The sequence below is a fragment of the Diceros bicornis genome, chromosome 25 (assembly GCF_020826845.1).
Source record: "Diceros bicornis minor isolate mBicDic1 chromosome 25, mDicBic1.mat.cur, whole genome shotgun sequence".
NCBI classification, from domain to species: domain Eukaryota; kingdom Metazoa; phylum Chordata; class Mammalia; order Perissodactyla; family Rhinocerotidae; genus Diceros; species Diceros bicornis.
Genome location: NC_080764.1, coordinates 10,649,407 through 10,672,860, shown reverse-complemented (window position 1 = coordinate 10,672,860; position 23,454 = coordinate 10,649,407). Strand labels below are relative to the sequence as shown.

General features: G+C 56.7%; 2 protein-coding genes across 2 annotated transcripts in view; one reads left to right on the top strand and one right to left on the bottom strand.

The window, feature by feature from the left end:
* The window catches only part of MGAT3 (beta-1,4-mannosyl-glycoprotein 4-beta-N-acetylglucosaminyltransferase), a 28,816-nt gene extending 22,238 nt beyond the window's left edge, over positions 1-6,578 (top strand). The window contains exon 2 of the mRNA XM_058568323.1: positions 4,712-6,578. Within this exon, the coding sequence (XP_058424306.1) occupies positions 4,713-6,317 (1,605 nt within the window). The 5' untranslated portion in view covers position 4,712 and the 3' untranslated portion in view covers positions 6,318-6,578. The remainder of the gene's footprint in view (positions 1-4,711) is intronic.
* RPL3 (ribosomal protein L3) overlaps positions 1-23,454 on the bottom strand; it is a 197,843-nt gene that overhangs the window by 155,048 nt on the left and 19,341 nt on the right. The gene's annotated exons all lie outside the window — the stretch shown is intronic.

The following is a 23,454-nucleotide window of genomic DNA, read 5'->3' as shown; positions in this document are numbered from 1 at the left end:
TGGGGAGTCAGGAAGAGGGTTGGGAGAGCTCAGTATGGGTTCAGGCCTGGGGCAGAAGGCACCTGGTTTCAAAGGAGGCCGGCCCTGGCACTGAGCAGGCACCGGAGATACTCAGTGAATTTTACTGACCTGAGTAAGGGCCTGAGTGTGGCCTCTGAGCTGCCTCAGAATCACTCCCAGCAGCAGGAGGGCCCCAGACAGGCGTTTTGTTCTCAGAGAGCTGCCTTCCTGGCCCCGGAGAGCAACGGCCCAGCCCCTGGGGACCCCAAGTCCTTCCCCAGCTAAGGGTGCTTCTCTAGGCAGGTCCTGACCACCATGCCCCTCCTGGGGTCCTGAGTTCCTGCGGGGGCTCAAGCTGATGCTTCCCAGGAAGCAGGGGGCGGGGGTGGACTGGACAGTGCCTGCCCCTAGCTCCTACTCCCAGAGCCCCAGGGGGACCTCATATCTAAAGCATCGCTCGCCCCGCCCTCGTCCATTCTGTGAAGCTTCTAGACCAAGCGTACTGTGGAAAGGACATGAGATTTGGATCCAGAGACCAAGGTTAATGGCCAGGCTCTGCCATTAGCCAGCTGTGTGACTGTGGCCAGGCCCCTCCCTCTCAGCCTCAGTGTCTGCGTCCGCGGGGAGAGAAGCAGGGGTTGGAGGGGGACTTGCAGAGACAGAGGCGTCCTCGAAGCCCGGCTCTGCCATTTCCCGTCTCCACAAAGGCTGTTGAGGGGTGGCCTCCGCCCCGGTCAGAGGCTACTCCGTCCTTCCAGGTCCTGGAGCTGTCGTACTTAACTCCTCGCTCACACTTCCCATCCTGGTCATCAGCGAATCCAGCAGAACCTGGATTCCACCCCCCGCCCCCGCCCCGGTTAAAGCCACCTCGTCTCTCCTGGTCAGTGCGACAGCCTCTTCCTGCTCTCCCTGCGCCACCCTTGAGGCAACTGTCTGTTCTCAACAGAGCAGCCAGGTCAGCCTGTTCACACGGAAGTCAGGTCACGTCCCTCCTCCGCTCAGAATCCTCCGTCCCTCCTCCGCTCAGAATCCTCCGGTGACAGCCACATTTCCAGCCATGGCCCCAGGCTCTGCATGGCCTGGGCCCGTCCATCTCCCTCCTTGAAGTTCCGCACTCCTCCTGACACCGGCTGTTCCTTCTGCCTGGAACCTTCTTCCCCTGCACCCTCATCTTTAAGTCTCACTCTTCTCCGTGCGGCATGCCCTGACAACCCTGTTTGTCACTGAACCGCCCCCTCCTATGAGGACACTGCTTTATTTTTCTCCAGAGCACGGCTCTTTCTAACATACAATATTATTTGACTCATTTATTTTCAGTTTATTGCCATCTCCTTGCCCCGCTCATCCCTGTGCGTGCTCCAGAGGGCGGGGGTTCTTGTCCCCCTCGTCCCCCGTGCTCCCAGGGTCTGGCACACAGTGGGGCTCTCAGTAGGTAGTTACCGAGTGAATGGACAATACGGGTTGGGTGAGCGCCCTGCCAGGTGTTGTGTGATCAAATGTGATGGTGTCTCTTCCATCTACTGGGTTGTCTTCACTGGTCACAGGTGGACTTTTCCTGGGGCCCCTGTCACCCCACTTGGGTTGAACTTGGCAGATGGAAGGAGCCCAGGACAGCTTTACCACTGGATGAAATCCCACTATTGACCCCACAGAATCGAGTCTGACCCTTGCTAATTGTGTGATGCTGAGCAAACTACATCAGCTGTCTGGCCTCAGTGTCCTCACCTGTAAAATGGGGGTGACAGCAGTACCTGCCTCGTGGTGGGAGGATTCAGTGAGGTCACGTGTGTAATGTGCTCAGGACAGCGGTGGGTTATAAGCTTTATGGTCACACCTGATGGTTTCTCAATGAAGTTTTATAATGGAGGCAGAAATGCTGCCAGCTGGGCCTAATTTGGTTTCACAGCTTTAGCCCCCAGCCAGGCGACCAGGGAGGGATACAGTCTTAGCTGTAAGGAGGGAGGGAGGCGCTGGCTTGGAACAGAACCGTTCAAGTCCTGACTTGGCCACCTTCTGAATGTCCTTTGGGGAAAGTCTCGTCATCTTTCTGAGTCTCCATTTCGCCATCTGTAAAAATGGAGCGGTTACAATGACCTCCCAGGGTGGCTGAGACTTAAGTGAGACCCTGGGTGCCAGTGCTTATTTCTTCATTCAGTTTCCTACCTATATGCCTCTCAGTCAAAAAAGGTATTTGAAGCACTTATCAAAATACATGAAGATAAGATAAAAAGGAATCAGGCCAAGAAGAATAAGAGTTGAAAAAATACAGGCAACCATGAATGAAGGTGTCCCAGAAAATGTAGCCTGCGAGGCACCGACTAGCTCCAGGCCAATCACTGTCCACTTTTGAGCTTCCTAGCAGCCTGGGTGATGAGGAAAACATGCTCAGTTCCGTGATTCTCGGCAGCAAGCCAGGCTGGGGCTTCCTCAAGGGGCCTCACCCTAGAGGCCCCTGTGAGTCAGAGGGAGATCCCAGGCATTGGTGAATCTGTCGTCCCAAGGGCACAGCCTGCCAGGTGTAACCAGATCCTGAAAGCCAGCCTGGCCAGGGAGCTATGGGGTAGCTGGTCAGGGTGACCTCAGCAGAGCCACAGGGACCCCTTTGCACCAAGCAGGGTGTTCACTCGCCCCCCTGAGTTTCTCTGACCTGCTAAGGCCTTTGTTCGCTGCTGCTGGGGGATTTAGTCTGAGAGGCAGCCTGGCCCTGCCCTGCCATCCACAGCTCACAGGCCGGTTCAGTCCCACAAGGGCTGGGGTTGGGCTGTGCCTCACAGAGGCAGAAGTGGGGACAAACAGAGGCGGAAGGATCAGGCTGCCTTGCCGGGTCTTGAAACCCCTCAGGTCTGTCACTCTGGAGGCTTCTGCCGGGCTGACCTCAGTTTGCAGTGTTGCCTTAAGCCTGGCCCCTGCCACAGTAAGAACTCCTATCCACCTGCCTTTACTGGGCCTCACCCCGTTGCCCCTCAGCTCACCTGCTGGCCAGGGCTCCCTGGTCGCGCTTTGCCAGAGCAGGGCTGGAGTCCACTGTGGAGGGAGGAGCCCAGAGGACCCACTGCAGAATGTTGCCAAGGAGCATCCCTCCCTCCTGCCTTCCCAAAGGCCAGTGGAGACCAGCCCCATGTCTGCCCTGGGACGGCTGACATTAGCAGAGGTCAGGCCCCCACCCCTGATTGGCCTGCCTGCCTGCACTCAGCCATGCCAGCTGCCCGTGGGCAGGCTCCAGGAGGGCCAGGCGTTTCAGCTGGAGGAGGAGGCATCTTGGAACTGAGAGCACAAGTTCCGCCCTGGCTAGTGGGATTGGCCACTCGGCTGTTCCTCACTAGCTCGCTCGGGACTCCTCATGAAGGTGAGGCTGGGAAGGGCATGTAGCACGGAAGCCAAGCCACCCAGACTCATGCCCCAGCTTTGTAACTGCCTGCCCACCCACCTCCCTGGGCTCGAGAACACAGTGAGCTGAGGGCTCCGGTCACAAGTGCTCCCTTGCTGCACAGATGCAGCAGATAAACGGTGCATCAGAATCAAATGTGGAGTTTAGTTGATAGTCACGCGTCCATTTCAGCTTCCCAAATGTACTGTGGTCGTGTAAGAAATCGAATTAGGGGAGACTGGGTGAGGAGTGGAAGGGAACCCTCTGCTCTATCTTTGCAACTTTTCTGACAAGCTACAAATATTCTAAAATAGAAAGTCTATTTAAATTGTAAAAACAATAGACAAGGCTCTCCATTCCACAGCCACAAACCAATTGATAAATTAAACTGTAAATGAGCAGAGAATGGTTATAGTCATGAATCACTCGTGAACAGAGAGCGATTCATTCAAAATAACCCTAGAATATTACGTGAAATTTAAAAGGAAGTGGTAGATCTATTTCTCCTGGTATGAAAATCTCTATCGTTGATTGAAGAGAACAACTTGATTGGACTTAGTGTCCAGTATGATAATATTTGTGAAAAATATTAAACCAAGAACAGAAAAATTGCATATAAACCAGTGATAGACCTCAGACAGATCAAATAGTTCACGCCAGGACATTGGTCTAGTACAGGGCAGGGGGTAAGGAAGGGAACTTTCATAGTTTTATCCTTTAAATTGGTCAGAATTAAGTGTCATCCCTTGAGACCTGTGAATTTTTTCAGTGAAAAGGTATGAAAAAGATTTGTCAGTGTGTCCAGAGGAAGGAAGGAAAGAAGGAAGGACAAGCACGGCACTCTGGGCAGTGCAAGGAAGCACCCCCCCCCCACCACCAGGGCTGCAGCCTGCTCTCCCCCTCCTTCGGGGCCTGTATCCCTCTGGGGCAGGTTCTGCACTGCAGGGTTGAGCTTTTCCCAGGATGCATTTTGTTCCTGGAGCAAAGCCTAGCGATGCAGCTGGTAGGGTCAGGGAGGGATGGGCCAGGTGGAGGAGGAGGCTGCAGTGGGGCGATGTGTGGTGCCCTGGTGGTCTCTGAGGGGAAGGGCTGTGGGAGCAGGGGGAAGGTCCTGAGCCAGGAGGGGAGTTTCCAGGGGTGCTTGGTACAGCAAGTTGGACTTGCAGGCTTGACTCCTGGCGGGAAGGAGGTGACAATGCTGGGGCATCAGGCACTGGCCAGGACATTCACAAACACGGTGACAGCAAAGGCCTCCAGGTCCCCTTCCTGGGAGAAGAGCTTCGGACTCCCCTGGCCCAGGTCTGCAGACCCCTGACCTGTCCGCTGTCTCCCTCTTTCCTGCAGGATGAAGATGAGACGCTATAAGCTCTTTCTCATGTTCTGTATGGCCGGCCTGTGCCTCATCTCCTTCCTGCACTTCTTTAAGACCCTGTCCTATGTCACCTTCCCCCGAGAACTGGCCTCCCTCAGCCCTAACCTGGTGTCCAGCTTTTTCTGGAACAATGCCCCCGTCACGCCCCAGGCCAGCCCGGAGCCGGGTAGCCTGGACCTGCTGCGGACCCCGCTCTATTCCCACTCGCCCCTGCTCCAGCCGCTCTCGCCGAGCAGGGCCACCGAGGAGCTGCACCGGACGGACTTCGTGCTGCCCGAGGACACCACTGAGTATTTCGTGCGCACCAGAGCCGGCGGCGTCTGTTTCAAGCCAGGTACCAAGATGCTGGAGAAGCCCCCGTCGGGGCGGCCGGAGGAGAAGGCGGAGGGCGGCGGCGGCTCCTCGGCGCGGGGCCCGGCGCGGCACCTGCTGAGCGCGCGGGAGCGCGCGGGGGGCCGCGGGGGCGCGCGGCGCAAGTGGGTGGAGTGCGTGTGCCTGCCGGGCTGGCACGGGCCGAGCTGCGGCGTGCCCACCGTGGTCCAGCACTCCAACCTGCCCACCAAGGAGCGCCTGGTGCCCCGGGAGGTGCCGCGCCGCGTCATCAACGCCATCAACGTCAACCACGAGTTCGACCTGCTGGACGTGCGCTTCCACGAGCTGGGCGACGTGGTGGACGCCTTCGTGGTGTGCGAGTCCAACTTCACGGCCTACGGCGAGCCGCGGCCGCTCAAGTTCCGCGAGATGCTGACCAACGGCACCTTCGAGTACATCCGGCACAAGGTGCTCTACGTCTTCCTGGACCACTTCCCGCCGGGCGGGCGGCAGGACGGCTGGATCGCCGACGACTACCTGCGCACCTTCCTGACGCAGGACGGCGTGTCGCGGCTGCGCAACCTGCGGCCCGACGACGTCTTCATCATCGACGACGCCGACGAGATCCCCGCGCGCGACGGCGTGCTCTTCCTCAAGCTCTACGACGGCTGGACCGAGCCCTTCGCCTTCCACATGCGCAAGTCGCTCTACGGCTTCTTCTGGAAGCAGCCGGGCACCCTGGAGGTGGTGTCGGGCTGCACGGTGGACATGCTGCAGACGGTGTACGGGCTGGACGGCATCCGCCTGCGGCGCCGCCAGTACTACACGATGCCCAACTTCCGCCAGTACGAGAACCGCACCGGCCACATCCTCGTGCAGTGGTCCCTGGGCAGCCCCCTGCACTTCGCCGGCTGGCACTGCTCCTGGTGCTTCACCCCCGAGGGCATCTACTTCAAGCTCGTGTCGGCCCAGAACGGCGACTTCCCGCGCTGGGGGGACTACGAGGACAAGCGGGACCTCAACTACATCCGCAGCCTGATCCGCACCGGGGGCTGGTTTGACGGCACGCGGCAGGAGTACCCCCCCGCCGACCCCAGCGAGCACATGTACGCCCCCAAGTACCTGCTCAAGAACTACCACCAGTTCCGCTACCTGCTGGACAACCCCTACCAGGAGCCCAAGGGTGTGGGGGAGGGTGGGCAGCGGCACAAGGGTCCCGAGGGAAGGCCGCCTGCCAGGGGCAAATTGGACACGGTTGAAGGCTAAGGCTGCATGATCTTACAGGGCCGGTGGCAGGGAGGGGGCGGCCCCTCCTATTATCTTCCTGCCTCCCTCTGCCATCTGGCTGGTTCCTGAGAGGACCAGGAGTGGGTGGTGGAGGAGTCCTCCTTACCTAGCTCTTTGTGAATCCGGGTCAAGCCTCTGAGCTCACAAAACATCCTTCCTGTCAGGAGAGGGGAGTGTGGCCCGGGGTGCTGTGACAGGAGGTGCCCGTGGAGAGTGCATGATGGTTACTGGGTAGCAGGGGAGGGCGGGAAGGGTGGGGAAGGGAGCCTGTGGGAACTCCCCAAGGCAGCCATGTGGGAGCTGCGGCCCCCACTGGGGAGAAGCCCAGTGTTTGGTCTCCTGGGGCTTCGGTTCTGCAGTGGGAAAGGGGGAAGCCAGGAAGTCCTGGGGCTCTGTAAATAGATGCATTGGGGTCCAGGAGGAAGAGGGGACACCAAGGTGGGAGAGGATGGACAATGGCATTGAGCTGGGAGGAAGCGCTGCTGGATGCTCTGCAGGGTCCTCAGGAGTGCAGAGGGAGCCGAGAACCCCACCCCCCTGCCCCACAGGACACCTGTGCTCCCCGGCACCTGCTGAGCTGATAGGTGTGGGGCCTGGGGAAGCCTGGGAGTCTTCCTTTGGGTTCCAGGCCTGGCCTTGACGTCCTCCTCCCTTTTGACGTTGCTGTCTTGTGGGCTGCCCACGCAGCCCTTGCAAGGCCGGGAGGCCAGGTCCCGGGTGGGATGGGAGCCGGAGGCTGGGCTGCCGGCCAGCCCCGTAGGTCGGACCTGGGGCTGGGGGTGCGAGGAACGGGGGAAAGAGGAGGCTCTCTACCATCTCAGGCGGAGTCACCCTCGTGCCCCTCCTTGGGGCTGGCTAGGGACCAGAAAGGGGCCATGAGGCTGGCCCAGGAGGGTCATTAAGGCCAGTTGTATGTCATGTCATTCCTCTTAGTTTGCCTCATGGGGCGGGGGATGTATTCATTAGAGTAGATTCTAAGCTGCTGTAATCAGGAGACCCCGAAACACAGTGGTTTAAGCAAGACAGAAGCTTGTTTCTAACAACTGTCTAGAGGGAGACAGTCCCGGGCTAGCAGGGCCCTCTGCTTCCCTTCACACACACTGTCCAATTCTGGATAGAAGGGCTGCTCCAGCTCCCACCATCACATGTGCATCCAAGCCTGGGGGAGGCAGAGAAAGGCAAGGGAAGCACACACCCTTTCCTGTTATGGGCATGAGCCGGAGATGGCACTGTCGCTTCTGATCGCATCTCACTGGCCGGGACTTAGTCACGTGGCCACAAGTAGCTGCAAGGGAAGCTGGGAAAGGTAGTCTTCAGCTGGGCGGCCAGGCGCCCAGCCTCAGCGTGGGAGTTCTCTTATTAAAGGGAGGAGGAGGGAAGGATGGGGGACGGGGCATCTCGGGCACAGGGGGAGGGGAGAGGGGTCGGAATGACTGTTGAAGTCACAGGATCCTGCTGTCCTTCAGAGCTGCCGGAACACCCTGCTCCTGTGCCCGCACTGCCAGCCCGGAGCTGAGTGCAAGGAGAGCCTGCAGGCATGGGAAGGAGAGACACCCCCTCCCCAAGGCCCCCTCGGACGTTTACTGGAGATGCCCGGATGCAGAGCTGCCTGTGGGACTGTACGTGTCTGTGCGTGTGTGTGTATTTATGGGCATGGGTGCATGCTTGGTGTGGACTTGTTGTGTGTCTGTGTCGGTGTGTCCCTGTACATAGATGCTCGTGCGTGGATGTGGGAGCAGGCCCTGGCCCCCCTTCCTCAGGACCTGGAGTTTGTGGCCACACCTCCTGTGGCTTCCCAAAATGACTGAGGCAGAAAGCCCGTGGGGAGCCTGGAAGGCAAGGCTAAAGCGGATGCGGGGTCCATTTGTCTGTCTGTCTTTCAGTCCAAGGAATACTGAGAGCTCACTACCTCCCCAGCCCTTCTTGGTCCCAGCCACATCCTTCCACTCTACCCCCCCCCAGCCTCCAGCTGGGACTTTCCCTGGGTGTCTTATTGGGGGTTTCCTGATGGGCTAGGAGAGGAGGGTGTCTCCTTTGCCATGGTTCTGCCTGGGGAAGTGCCTGGTGCAGGCGTGGTCTGGGGAGCTCGCCGCGGAGCAGCCTCTGGTGGGCAGGCATGAAGCAGGCTGAGGGGGCTCTATTGCCTCCACTCTCTCTCGTGGGACCCCCTCCCTTGGAGTTACAGCAGCCCCCCTCTCTGGTCCCTCTTGGTGCTGAGAAGTGGCTCGAGAGGTCACGGTGTCCCTGTGGCTCTGGGTCAGCCCATCCAAGGCCTGCTCTTCCCAGCCACGTCTGCTCACCCTCTGGATGGGCAGTCTCTGGGGACTCCTGAATCATGCCTGAATCCCAGCTGGAGCCTCCCTCCTTGATGGCTTCCTCACCCCATGCCCCTGGCACCCTCAGCTGTGGGGGGATGCCCCCTTCCCAGGCTGCCAGGGGTCCCTGGCCTCCGTTTCACCAGCTGGGGGACAGAGGAAGGAAGAGGGAGGAGCCCAGACCTGCCAGGCCCCGCCTACCCCCTCAGACCCGGGGCACATTCATGGCCACCGCCAAGTGGAGGCCTGGGCGTGGTGTGGAGGGGACAGCTGTCTGAGGGGTGGGGGCCAGGGCAGGGGCTGAAGAGTTTCACAATGATCACATCATACACTGGGAATTTCGGGGGACAGGGGAGCCTTAGGCTGCTCTCCAATATGAAGGTGAACCACACAATGTGAACGTTGGTGCACCGCCGGCCCCGTTGCCATATCCAGATTTCCTTCCCTGGGAACCACTGGCCCTGTGGCTTCTAGGCTCAAGGAGGCCCCCACCCATGGGTCACGCTGGTTCCTGGGACAGGCACTGGGAGAGCTTGGGGGAACAACGGTGACAGTCGGGGTGGGGAGACAGGACTTGCCCAAGCAGAATGCAGGGCCCTGGGAAATGTATAATTTAAGGTCACCAATAATAATAATAGTATTATTTTTTTTGTAAGGGAAAATCAATATGTACATTCTGAAATCATTTTCTCTGTAAATGGTTGGATTTCATTTCACCCTTAAAGGGATGCTTAAAGGAGATAATGTTAATAATAAAAACAGCTACAAAGTCTGAAGGGTGTGCATGTGTGGCTGGTTTGGGGGTGCTCTGGGGCAGGGAGGGGTGCAGTGGGTGGCTCTGGTCTTGCTAAAGACGCCCTCACTGCAGACTGTGGGGTCAGTAGGGTGCAAGCCTTCCCAAGGACTGGACAGCCAGTGGGAAGGGGACGTGCGGACCACCTTCACTGAGAGATGCAGTTACCCACCACCACCACCAGGGGGCATCCTTCCCTCCCAGGGGTGGAAGCGGGCTGGGAGAGGGAAGGTGCTGGACAGAGGTCCCCAGAAGGAGGGAGAAGCAGGCCTGGGGCTGGCGACACCCACCTCCCGAGGTGGGCAGGGACCCCTTTGGGGGTCTAGATTAAGATTTTGGTGCCTCTACAGGGAGGAAAGTGATTCTCCCATAGTTGTGCTCTCTGGGCATCGAGACGCTGTCAGGGGTCCTAAGGTCACACAGCCACTTGGTGGCAGAACAGGCCAGACCTGGATTCCCAGCGCTGGTCCTGTCGCCAGCCCTCTGGGGAGGTGAGGACGGCAGGCTCCGGGATCAGTCATCTCCCCCATGGAGCCAACCTTGGTCTTGTGCTGGGATGGTGCCTGGGCCTGTGGAATGGGGGGGCATTGTCCTTGGGAGGGGGCCCTCTGGGTATTTTCTAAGCAGAGCCTCAGAGATGGTGGAGCAGACACGCTTGGAACCCTGCCTCGGTCCGCGGTGGGGTGGCTGTGCGGCCTCCGTGTTAGATGGGGAGACTGAGGCTGGAGACGGGAAGGAGCGACAGCAGCATTGGTGGCTGGAGCAGGGCTAATGTCTCCTGAGCACCCACAAGGTTCCAAGCACTTTACCTGCGTAACTGTCTCCTGGACTCCAGCCAGGCTCCCAGAGCCCAGGAAGGCGCCTGCCCCTGCAGGTGCAGGACTGAGTAGAGGAGAGGCAGATGCCCCACCCAGACACAAGAGGGCGATGGTGACCCACTTGCCATTTCTGATGAGGGTTACAACCCTTCCATCATCCGGGGTGAATCATCACCATCCTAAACGTTTACAGACATTATTTAAGTGCTTATTTTGTGCTAAACTCTGGGCTAAAAGATTTCGCTCCCCACCATTCCCATTTTACAGATGTGGAAAGTGAGGCTTGGACACGTTCAATAAGGCCGTGAGTGGCAGAGTCAGTTTGCCTCACACCAGATGCTGAGCTCTTAACTGGCCCCCTGCAGGCCCTTCATCAGCATCCACGGGAGGCGGAGGAAGATGGAGGAAGAGGGGAGGAAGGGGGGCGGGGAGAGGCTAGTGGTGATGCCCGGGCTTATGTTCAAACACCATCCAAGCTCCTAGCCCAGCCAGGCACGGTCAGCGGCCACAGAGAGGACGTCCCTGTTCTCAGGAGGACCGCAGTCAGTGGGGGACACAGACAGGTAAGCACAACCTCCAGACGGGAGGTGAGGGCTGGGACGTGTCATGAGCTGAGAAGCTCCACTAGGAGGGGAGAGACAGGGCAGTAGTGGAGACCATGGTCCTCATCAATCATTAAACCCCCCGAGGGCCACTTCCCAGGTTGGGGCTTGAGCTGTGGGCAGTCAAAACTCCGAAATCCTGAAGGCCCATCACCCCGGAGCCACCGGAAGTCCCCACCATGCACCACAAATCATGGGACCTCCACCAATCTCTGGTTAAAGCTCAAAGGGGTGAAAGGTCTTGCCCAGGGCCAGCCCTCTGGCCAGAGTCCTTGGCACCTCACCTGCCATTCTAGTGAATTCCCAGAGACTCAGTTATACCAGGAAACTAATTCTTTGAAATTGAAATATTTTTTGTTTTATTTTTCAGTATACTCTATCAAGTATTTATTGCTGCAACCAAACCACCTTGAAATTTAGTAGATTAAACAACGATTTATTTGCTCACAGTTCTACAGTCTGGGCTGGGCTCCGCTGAACGGTTCTTCTGCCCCACAGCGGGTGGGCAGCTGCTGCAGGGATGTGCCCCTGCTCGGACCTGACCTGGGTGGTTGGTGACCAAGGAAGGGATAATGCACAAAAGAATGAGTCGATTGCACACCAGATAAGAGAGAGTGACATCACCACAGACAGGACCCCCGAGCTCACGGACCCACAGGCTCTGAGAGGGACTCCACATCACCCAGGAGGTCTGCTGCCGAAAAGGCATTGCCTGAATCTAATCCCAAGGAAGCATCATACAAACCCAGACTGAGGGACAACCTGCAAAAAAACTGGCCTCTCCTAGGCCCCCCTAATTTCCTGCAACCCTATTCTTCTGCACATTTACAGGAAAAGCCCAACCCTGCGTCAGTATCACAGACCACCTTTCGAGCACCTATCCTAGACTGCTGAAAGCTCCTAGAGTAAACATCAACAGTGACACAAATCATTGCCACTGCGGCCTGGATGTGTGACCTAATTGTCCTCCTCATCTCAGCTGCCCAACACGTGTGTGAGCCCAGCCAAGACCAGAACAAGTTCCCAGTCAAGTGCAGCCTAAGCTTCCATCCTGTCTCACAAGCGCGACTGCTTCAGCCACTGAGCTACGGGGAGCTTTGTTACCGGCCTAAGTGTGGCACTAGATAACTGATACAGTTTGCTTTCAGTTAATGACAAAAAAGCCAACCCAAACTAGTAAAGCAGAGAAAGAATTTATTGGCTTGCTAATGGTGAAGTTCAGATGTGATGTTGGCTTCAGGTACAGCTTGAGGCAGAGCTCATGGTCACACTGTCATCAGGCTCTCCCTGGCTCAGCTTGGCTCCACTTCCCAACTTGTGTTGTCCCCATTCTCAGACAGGCTTAACCCTCATGCCTGCAAGATGGCTGCAGCAGCTCCAGGCCTCACATCAACTCATCCTAGGTACTCAGCACAGAAGAAACAGAGCTCCTCTCCCTAAAAGTCCTGGGCCCTGATCTCACTGATTTGGATGAGGTCATGTGATTATCCCTGAACCAATCAGTGAGATTAGCGGGATGATGGGTGAAATATGCGGATTAGCTTAGATCAACCAGAGCCCATTCTATATGGCTAAAAAGGAGGGAGGATGCCCAAAAGAAATTGGGGCACAGAGGTCACAACTGGCACAACCTCAGCTGCCTCCGTCAGGCCTTTCACCAGCCGTTGGTCAACTCCCTCTCCTGGACCCTCATCTGTGGAATGAGGATCTTCATAGGACAGACCTCTTGAGTGGTGGTGAGGATGCTCAGAACTTGGGACCGAGCCTGGAGCGTTGTGAGAGCTTCCTGAGGGTGAGTTGTCATCCTCATGACATGTGCTCACCCTCCGTTTCCTCACGTGGTGCATTTGCCACATGGACCCTGCATCCCTTCTCAGCGCTCCTTCCCTTAGCCTCTGTGGCTCCTCCTCCCTCTCTGATGCTCCTTCTAGGTTGCCTTCCTGGGCTCCTTTTACCCCACGCACCCCCTCCATTAGGGGGCTCCCAGGACTTAGTCCTGCTCTGCCTGTGGTTCTTTTTTGTGTGTTTGTGAGGAGATCAGCCTTGAGCTAACATCTGATGCCAATCCTCCTCTTTTTTTGCTGAGGAAGACTGGCCCTGGGCTAACATCCATGCCCATCTTCCTCCACTTTATATGGGACGCCGCCACAGCATGGCTTGACAAGCAGTGCGTCGGTGCACGCCAGGGATCCGACCCGGCGAACCCCGGGCCGCCGCAGCGGAGCACGCGCACTTAACCGCTTGCGCCACTGGGCCGGCCCCCTGCCCGTGGTTCTTGACTCTCACCAAGGCGGGGCTGCCTCAGTCTCTCTGGGGAGCCCTCTATCCTGAGGATCCAACTGCCTGTTGGATGAGCCCCAAGGAGTCAAGGTCACCTCAAACACCAAGGGACCCAGTGGAACTGCACTTCCCCCCAAGGCTGTTCTCCCTGTTCTGCACTCTCCATCCCACTCGTGACCCCTCACCTGCCCAATCACAAACTGGAAAGCTGGGAGTCATCCTTGAATTCTCCCCAATAGTAGCTGCCATTTATTGAGTGCCTGCTGTGTGCCAGGGCCTGTTATGACATAACCACCCAGCGTCCAAATCCCAGCTTCCCACTTGCTAATTGCATGACCCGGGACGTGTTCCTTAGGCTTAAGCCTTCATGTCCACATCCATCAAGTGGGGATGACCGCTCGTACCTCGCAGCGTTGGCTGTCGTGGGTACTAAATGATGCAGGTGAAGCAGCGCAGGGCTGGGCACACAGCAGGCACTCACTAAGTGCTGGGCGCAGTGGGCGTTTGCAATTGCTCTTCCCAGCATCTCTTCCTCCCAGAATATCTTAATCTCGCGTTTTGGTGGGATCGACACCCACGCACATGCACGCACACACGCCTACACCCAGCCCCGGAGGCAGACCTGAACGGCTGAACCAATTGGTACCTTACTGCCCAGTCAGGGCGACTGCTTCAGGGATGGACAGGGGGCCCAATTCAGGCTAGTGATGCGGAGGAAGAAATTGCTGGAGGCTCCTAGAAAAGAAGTTCTCTTTTCTTCAAGAATGATGGAAAAAGAACTCCTCACCACCAGAAAAAAAACAGGGTGGTGGAGCTTATAGCTCATAACCCCGGCTGCTGTGTGGAGCCTCCCCCAAAAGCCACGGTCAGGACTTCTCAGTTAGTGAGCCGGAAGTCCTCTTCTGTTAGACCCACTTGGAGTTGGGTTTTCTGCTACTGACAACCAAAAGCATTCTTAACTCGTCTCATGAAAACTTTGCGAGCGTGGACGCACTGTCTTCTCGGCTCAGAACCTTCTGCTGCCATTTTGCACCTGACTCGCTCCCTCCTTCGTGCTGCACTCAGGTGTCAGGTTCTCCACACCCCTGCCCCTGCCTCCCCACACCTGGGTTATGCCTGCACGACTCCAGCCTTGCCCCTTGCACGTGGTCTTAGAACTGTCTGCTTTTGTGTTTATGGCATGACTCGATAGCTCTTTGTGGAATGAACGACTGAACAGGTGAAGACCACTAATAAGTGGAGGGGCTGGGATTTGAACCCAGGACCATCTCCAGTGCTGTCCAGTACCCCCACTGCCCTGACACCCTGCTCCCTGAGCGCCCCGCTCTGCCAGCCCGAGGGCTGGGGTTCCATAGCATACACCTATCTGCCCACCGGAGAGCAGGAGGTAATTCGATGGCCCAGCTTCCTCCTCTGCAGGACCTTGTCCACAGGGTTGCTGCCCGTGGTGATCGGCCCAGCCTGGCCCAGACTCGTCACTTCTGTTGAATTTCATGCTGGATCAACCTCCATGATTTAATCAGAACCTCCGGCCTGTCCCACCAGGCTGAAGACCCAGCACACCTCACACCAGGCCCCCGTGAGGATGCTCTGCCTTCTTGAGGGCCATGCAGGACCAGGCCAAGCCCTCATCCATGTGACTGTCCATCAAGTTGTCAAAAATAAGAATCATCTCCATTCCCTGATCTGCTCTGCCAGCTGGTCCCTCGTCATTCCAGAAATGGGACTTCTAGACTTTTTGCCATTTGGTTCTACAACATTGGCCAAGGCCTCAGGTGCAGGTTGGGGGTGGGAGGAAGAGGATCCAATGTTCTTGAGATTTGTAAGAGGCAGAGAATTTCCTAATTCACGTGGTCCAGTTCATGTGACCGCCTCCTGGGGCAGAAGGCTCTGAAGGGGGGCGCTCAATGCTCTAAGACTTTTAAAGAGCCCCCTTGATCTCTAGCATTTAAAGCAACCTACCTGGGAGGGTTTGGAGGCAGTCTTGTTTTTGCAAATCTCCTTCAGCTCTCAGGAAGCCCGACTTCTAAGCACGCGGCCCGGCTCCATGACAATTAGTCGTGGTCTGACGCCCACCGGTCCCACCGCACCATGCCACTCTTCACCTCCCAGCTCAGTCCTGCACGCAGTTACCGACTGTCCACTGTGACAGGCCCTGGGGACGATACGGAGACGCACAAGACGCATTTTCCGCCCTCTAGGCGCTCAGAATCGAGGGAGTAGGCCAGGGTTTCTCGACCTCAGCACTACTGACGATGTGGCCCGGATCATTCTTTGCTGGGGGCCTGTCCTGTGCAGCACAGGGTGTTGGCCGCATCCCTGACCTGTACCCTTAGATGCCGGTAGAACCCACTCCCCCAAGTGTGACAACCAAACATGTCTCCAGACATCGTTAAATGCCGGTGCAAAATCACCCAAGTTAAGGACCACAGAGTAGGGGTGTGCAACTATTGAGCACCTACTGTGTACGTGCCAGCCACTTTGCATACCGTTACCTCGCGAAATCTGAATGGTATTTGGGGGGTTCCTCCCACTTCCCAGCCTGCGAGACTGGAGCGGGGCAGCCTAGGATTCAGGGAGATTAAGGGTGTAAATTGCTCAAAGGCACACAGCTCCCCGACAGGACTCAGGACCATGGTCTCTGCCGCCTTCCCATGGGGCGGCGCTGCCTCCTAGTGGGCGAGTGGGGCATGTTCGTCACCCGCGGCGCTGGCTTCCCTCGCTCCTTTCCTTCCTCCTTTTTTCTTTTCCCTGGATGCCACACAGGATTTGAGGCTGCTTAGACAAATACGTGCCACAAAATGGAAAAGCAAATATATAAAAATTAGAACCATGGGAAATTTTAAAGATAAAAGAAAACCATCCCTGGGAAATAACACAAAATTATGAAGGAGGGACTAGGGCAGCGTCAGAGTGCTGGAGGCATGCAGAGGAAAGGGGTACGTCCTCCCCTCCCCTTTTAGAGGGGAGGAAAGGAAGGTTCCAGAACGTGCACAGGAGGTGGTGGAGCTTGAAGGATGAACAGTAATGGAGGGCCCCCCTGGAGCACCTGTCTGGCCTACATGGTGGGGCTGGGCGTGTCTTCCTCACCTTTGTGTCTCCACACCTGCCTGGGGCCAGCAGCCTCACTTAATCCTCACCGAATTGTACTGACGTGGGGTGCACGCACTAACTCGCCCTTCCCTGGGCGACCTGTCTCTCAGGCCCCTCCTTGCATTGTCAGTCGTAGTACATGTGGATATCTGCCCCACCAGCATGTCCCCAGACAGACGAGGGCAGCCACCCTCCTTAGCTGGGGCTTGCTCAGCCCCTCTACCTCGCAGAAGACGAGGCCCCCCGCTCCTGTGTCAATGGGCGGCTCTGCCGGGCAATGTCAACACCCTAGAAGTCACTGAGCACAGTCAGGGACAGTTCTGGGGTTTGCCTCTTGATCTGATAAGTGGGGCTCAGGCCTGCGTCCTGTAGCCTGCTCTCCTGGCTGAGTGGACATTTCCTCCTCTGACCGCCTAACGTGAGAAGGTCGCAAGAATGGCTTTCCCATTGCGGAGCCAGATTCGGAGAAGGTCCCTCCCGTTCTCCAGCCTGCCCTGGGCCTGTGGGATTGCCGAGCCCCAGGGGAAGGAAAGGCTGTTTTGCCAGCATGATGGCATTGGTGAGTTGAGTTCTAAGACTCAGAGGACCAAGAGCATGTACAGACGTCACAACTCACCATCTAGACCACACTCAGGGCTTCCCAAGCTCTGTGCATCCTCGGGGACACATCTTGCCTAATTGCTGGTGTTGCCTACCCCCAGACCCTGAGCTGGACACGCAGAAATCGCCCCTTGCTCTTCCTTCTCCTGCTTCCAGCCTCCCCCAACCAACCCATTCTCCATGCAGGGCCGCTGCCAGCCCATGAGGGCTTTTGTGCAAATTGGGAAGGGCATCACTTCCTTGAGATATTTTATTTCCATCTATTGGAAAATCGACATAGTGTGATTTCATTAGAACAAGACAATTCACTGCCTTCTGCCAAAGAAATGTCATACAAAACATACAACGCCACAAGGTCTACGATGTGAAAAGCGCCCCTTGGATGTGGTGTCCTTGTGCAGTGTGTAACATGAACGACCAAACTCAGCAACCCTGCTCTACATAGATCTGATCCTATCACACCCCCTCTCAACTTAAAATAGTCTATGGCTCCCCATCACCTACAGGCCAAGTCAAGGTTCCTGACAGAGCTCCAGGGAGTCCCTGATATCCCATCATGCTACCTTGTCCCATATCCTTGGACTGGAGTAGATGCCCGACTCAAAGGCACCGACTCACCTGCGGGCTGGGCAGCACTGCCCAGGACGCGGCCTGGTCTGAAGAGGTGAGCTGAACCAGTCGGAGGAAGTTGGTTGGAAAGGGGGTGAACGGAGCAGTGCAGAGAGAAGCCCTGCGAGACCGGCCTCCAGTGACTGGTTCCCACGGATCCTGAGGACAAACCCCACCTGCTGGCCTGAGGGACCCAACCGTGAACTCAGAGTAGCCCTCTCGGAGCTGTGACGGTGGGGGGGCACAGTGACCCAGAAGGCAGCAAATTCGAAGGAGTCACAATACTCGGGAGACCTGATGACGGGGTCCTCAAATCCATGTAGGACTTCAGTATATGATAAAGGCGCATCTCAGGGCATGGGGGAAAGAAGGAGTATTTCGTAAATATCTGACAGCCATTTAGAAAAAAGACGTTACAATCCCTCCCTCGCTCCTTACACCAAAGTGAATGCCAGATGACTACACCAAAGATATACAATTTTAATAAGTACAGTGTGGCCAGTCTTTTCTCTCTGGGTGGCTGTACGGTTGTGTGTGTGTGTGCACGTGTGTGTGTTGGGGCCTGCAGGGGGGTGTGAGCTGGATAAACCCCCAGGTCTCTAACAGTGTGACAGATGCCATTCATTTCACCCGACTCGAAGCCCAGCCCCCCTAAACCCACCACACCCATGTACCTCCTGTAACACTTTCTCCTTGACTGGAATGTCCTCAGCTCTCACCAACTCTTGCTGCTCTGCCATCCCTGTGTTCTCTTCTGGAACTCCTAGCAGATGGGTGTGGGGGCCCTGCGGGTCCTGGCACCCCTCAAGAGTGCAGCGCCTGGGTGCACCAAGGGCTCCTGCGTCAGCTCCTTTCCTGGGCTGTCGAGGTATTTACCTTGGACTCGAGCGCAGCTATGCTGTTTTGGTTTTCTCTTTCTATATTTCAAGGTTCAGTGCTTTGTGGTTGGAGCTGGGAAGATATGTCAGCTTTCTCTCTGATTCCCTTTCCTTCTCTGGTGGGATGAGAAACCCTCATGAGGCCTTGGCAGACTCAGCAGATTACAGGAGCCCAACGGGTAATGTAAATGAGTGAACACCCATGGACGAGACAATAGGGAGTGGTGGGGATTGGGGTGAGCTGGGGAGCTCAGACTCTGTCCACAAGTGGTGGCTGCTCCTCACCATAGGTGGGGAGCCCAGTGCTGCCAGATCTTCTAAGCATTGAAGCAAACCTGGAACACTGTCCTTTGTAATTGTCTGGGTCCTTCCAAGCTCTTTGTGGAGCAGGGAGAGCACTTCTTGGTCCAGTCCAGCATGCAGGCCTCCAGTTTGCCCCTTGAGGCGGCGGAAGCTGTAATCAGCCTGAGTGGTGCTGCCTCGTCTGTAAAATAGGTCCGTTGATACCCAGCCCTCACAGGACTGTGGTGGGGATCAACGCGGATAAAGGACGCGAAGGGAGACCAACTAACATTCACTGAATAATTGCTCTGGCCTGGGTGCTGTGCTTAGTCTTCCCACCCTTCTCCTAAGTCCGGAATCTCGCAGAAGTCCCATGGTGGGAGGCGGAGGAGCTGGGATGTGGGCTCTGAGCCCCCACATCTACCAGCGCCCAGCCCCCCTCTCCTGCTGCCTGGCAAAGGGAGGGTATTGGGCGCATGAGCTTACACTCCCTTCGCCCATTCAACAGCACCTGGCACAGGGTGGGCAGCGGAGCTTTCACAGGCAAATGGGGAAACTCGCTCCCGTCCAGGGAGACCAGGTTCCAGTCTGGTGAACAGAGAATCGGTGACATCTGATGACAGCAGACCCATTAGGCGGGGCGGCTCTCTCGAGAGTGATTTCCTGGGCCCTGGCTGCTCACATCTGGGAGCCTCACTGACCTGGTTACAGCCACCTCCTCCAGCAGCCCGGGTAATGGGAGTGTCTGCACATTCACTCCACCCGGGTCCTCCCTAGGGGGCTGGGAGAGGCTAGGCGGGGCTGGATGGAGCATTCTGTCTCGTCATCCAGGAGGATTTCCCTCCAACTCAGGGCGACAAGCATTTACAGAGAGTTCCAATTTTATAAGGCATCCTACCGGGCAAAGTAGACGGGATGACGCTGGGAAGACCCATGCCTGAGGGTCCTCGCCCTCTCTGCCTTCTGTGGGGCTGCCTGGGCTGCCCCGTGCTACTCCCCCTGCAGGTAAAGGGGTGCCCTGGGCCACCCTACACTGCCCCCACCCCTGCAGGTAAAGGGGCACCTGCCTGCTCCCTCCTTTCCCCTCCGCTCCTCTCCCCTGTGACATCATCCATTGAGGGCTCTCCCCTTCTGGCCTTCTCACTTGTCTCTCTGCTGGCTCCTTCCCTCCACCTTCAAGGCTAGAACAAGTACCAGCCAACCCCTAAACCAACCCGACCCAACCCCACAGGGCTTTCACCTCCTCCTAACTGTCCTCTCCTCTGCCCTTCCCTTCCCAGCAACATCACTGTCTCGCTTCCCACCTCCCGTTTACTCTTCTGCCCCTGGGCCTCCGTCCCCACCTCTCGCTGAACCAGTCAGAGAGCAGCTCCTAACTGGGGAAGGAGATATCCGGCCTCTGTGACCACACTGTCCTCTCCCCAAGCCTCCGGGACACCCCTGTCTTCTGACTGGTCCTCTCCAGTGTCCTCTGCTTCCTCAGCCTTAGATGTCCGTGTCCCCAGGGCTCCCCCTCCTCCACCCTCGTCCAAGTGACTTCATCTCTCCCGTGGATGGTTCAGAGCTCCAGACCTGAGTTCAGATCCTCGTCCTGCTGCTTGTGGCTCTTCAAGACCCCGCCTCCTTGGTCGTAAGTGGCACAGTGACAGGGCTGTGAGGAGGGCTGGGGACGGCTGCGTGCAGGTGCTGGCACGTGGGAAGAGCTCAGTAAGCGTTCGCTCCTCGTGCCCGCTGATGGCTCTCTCAGGGCATGCCGCAGTGCCTGGGGACTGATCTCCTGCAGGTCTCAGACCCCCGTTTCGTCCCCGTAAAGGGGCCAGGCTGCTCTTGCCAAGATGCGGGTCTGATCAAGGCATGGACTGCCCACTGCTGTTGGCTCAGGGCCAAGTTCCTGGCTGTGGCCTGCTGGGCCTGGCCTTCCTCACCAGACTCTGGGGCCTTTCTTTCCTGAATTCTCTGGCTCTGGTCCTTTTAGCTCTCCAATGGGCCTTGACCCCGTCCTCTGGCCGGACCACTCCTGCCCCTGTTCCATCACCTGGTGAACTCCCTAAGGCCTCAGCCGTGGTTATAATTCTCACAGCAGAAATCCACTTGACCTGCTTCTCTCTCCCTCCATCTTAGTTAGCCTGAGTCAATTACAAGGTCTGATCGCTTAGGCACTTTAATCAATCCCCATTTACAAGTGTAGAAACCAAGGCCCGGGGGCCGGCCCGGTGACGCAAGCGGTTTAAGTGTGCGCGCTCCGCTTCAGCAGCCCAGGGTTTGCAGGTTCGGATCCCAGGTGCACACCGACGCACCACTTGTCAAGCCATGCTGTGGCGGCGTCCCATATAAAGTGGAAGAAGATGGGCACAGATGTTAGCCTAGGGCCAATCTTTCTCAAAAAAAAAAAAAAAAAAGGAGGCTTGGCATCGGATGTTAGCTCAGGGCTGATCTTTCCCCCCACACACACACAAAAGAAACCAAGGCCCAGAGAGGTTGAGAACCTTGTTGAGGTCGCTGAGCCATCAGGAGGCAGAGCTGAAATTCAAACCCACAACTGACTCCAGCTGGTGGCGGTGCACCACAATTAACGGTGCTGGTGCAGCAGCCCGAAGCTCATCTTGGGCTGTCACTGCCTCCCTGGGTGCCCGCGGGAGGCTCACCTGTCCAGCCTCGCGTCTCATCCCCTCACCTCCCCACCTTGTGCTCCAGCCGGGTGGTGCCCACCCCCCGCTTCTGCATGGATCATAGGCTCTTCTGCTCCCCCGCACCTGCAAAGGCTTCTCTCCTGGTGCCTGTCTGTGTTCTTGTCTGTCTCCTCCTCAACCCTGGCCTTCCTGACGACAGGAGCTGCGTGTCTTATTCCTACATGTGCACCTCCAGTCCTGGCTCATACTAGCTGCTCACTAAACAGTGAGCAAATAACTAACTTGGCTAATATGTCGGGAACAAGTGTTGGTTCTCACGGGTCATTCGGCAAGAACGTTTTGTTCATCTTTGCCCCAGCATCCTGCCTTAGCCCTCAGGGGCCCAGCCCCTTGTCCACCGAGGCTTTCCAGGGCCGGGAGGCCACAGCTGGAGACTCCCCTGAGCTCCTGCCCTGGGAATGGTGTCCCAGCTTTCCAAAGTCTGCTGGTGAGCTAATGTTCCCATGTACCATCCATACACGAGAGAGAACGACATCTCATAATAGCAGAAGCCACCGCTCACCGTGTGCTCACCGTGTGTCAGGCTCCCTGGGTGCCAGTACCCCTTACATGCCCTCTTGCCTTTAATCCTCAACAGCCCAATGAGGTAGTTCTTTTATCTCCATCTTCAACTCACAGATGGGGAAACCAAGGCACGCAAAGCTTAAATCACTTGCCACACACTCCCCACCTCCCCATATGCCCCTTTCAAATTAGACTGGACCTGACTGGCCCGACTCAGGGGAAGTCCATCTCTCCCAGGCCCTCTGTTTCTGGAAAGTGTTCATTCATTCATTCACTCATTTCTTCATTCCACAATTAAATGCCTAACTATGTGTGAGTTACTGTTCTGGTGAACAAGTGCTTCCCTCTCGCCCTCCAGCCATGATCCCATAAGAGGCCAGTGCCACCATCCAGATGTAAGACCAGGGGTTTTGTCAAAACTGCCGTATCAATCAGAGAGATCCCAGAAGGCCCGTTGTCCATCAAACCCGGCAGGGTCCTGAGATTTGGATCAGTGCCCCTTGCCAGGGGTCTCCAGCCTACAAAGTCACCATGGATACATGGGGGGCCAGACGCCTGCCTCACTGTCCCCTCTGCCCTCCCATTGCCATGGAAGCAGTGGGGGCAGGGAGGAGCCTTGTGAGTCTGGAAGTGCAGAGAAGACCCTGAAGGGCAAGAAGATTCTGGAGGAGCTGATCTGCAGGGCAGACCCCCAAGGGACCTCCCTCCTTTCCTCCCCAAAATAACATTCTATAGAACAGCAGGGTCAGGAGGGAAGGTCACCTGGTCTTCCAGCTAGAAATGTCACCAATTAGATTTATTTGGGTCACAAAATAATTCTTTAAAGAGCAAAGTAGGGCAGCCTGGCAGAGTGGAAAGAACACACATTTCAGAGGAAGATAGCCTTGGGTTCCACTGTGAGCTTCTCTGCTCTCTAGCTCAGTGTCTTAGAGAAAGTAGCAAATGTCTCTCGGTCTTGGTTTTCTCATCTATAAAATCGGGATCATGAAGCCTACCAAACAGGGACGTTGGGATTGGACATAATACAATGTTTGTAAAGTACTCAATCTAATGTCTTGTACACAACAGGTGCTTAATAAAGGCAACTCTAGGTGCTGGTGCTACCTCAGTGTAAGTGTGAGAGAGAGATAATTGCCCAACTTCCTTTTTGTTTCCCCCATGCCAAGCTAGCCCTGGGGGAATGATTCCTAAGATCCTGGACTCCACACCCGCTATTGCTCCTAAGTCTTAACCCTCCCTCCTCCGGGTCCCATCCAGGCCCCTCCCTTTCACAGGCCCGCGGGCTCCCCAGTGCTGCTGGGGCTCCTCCCTATGTCTTGGGGAAGTCTTCCCTCGACGGAGGGGAGACTTTAGGCCCCTGGAAAACCGCCTTCTTTTAGCAATTTGGAAACCCTGGGACGTGCTCCTAAACAGGCTGGAGCAGGGAGGCAGCAGGGCGATTGCCGGCACAGACGCCCGAAACTATGGCTAACCCTTCTCTCTCACCCCCCCATCAGCAAATTCTGTGGCTCTACCTGCGAATACTTCCAGGATCTGACAGCCCCCACCCCACTGCCACCTCCCTGGGCTGGGCGCCTAATCTCTCTCCCCTGGGGTTTTGCAAAGCCTCTTGACTGGTCTCCTTGCTTTAGCCCTTGTTCCCTTCAGTTATG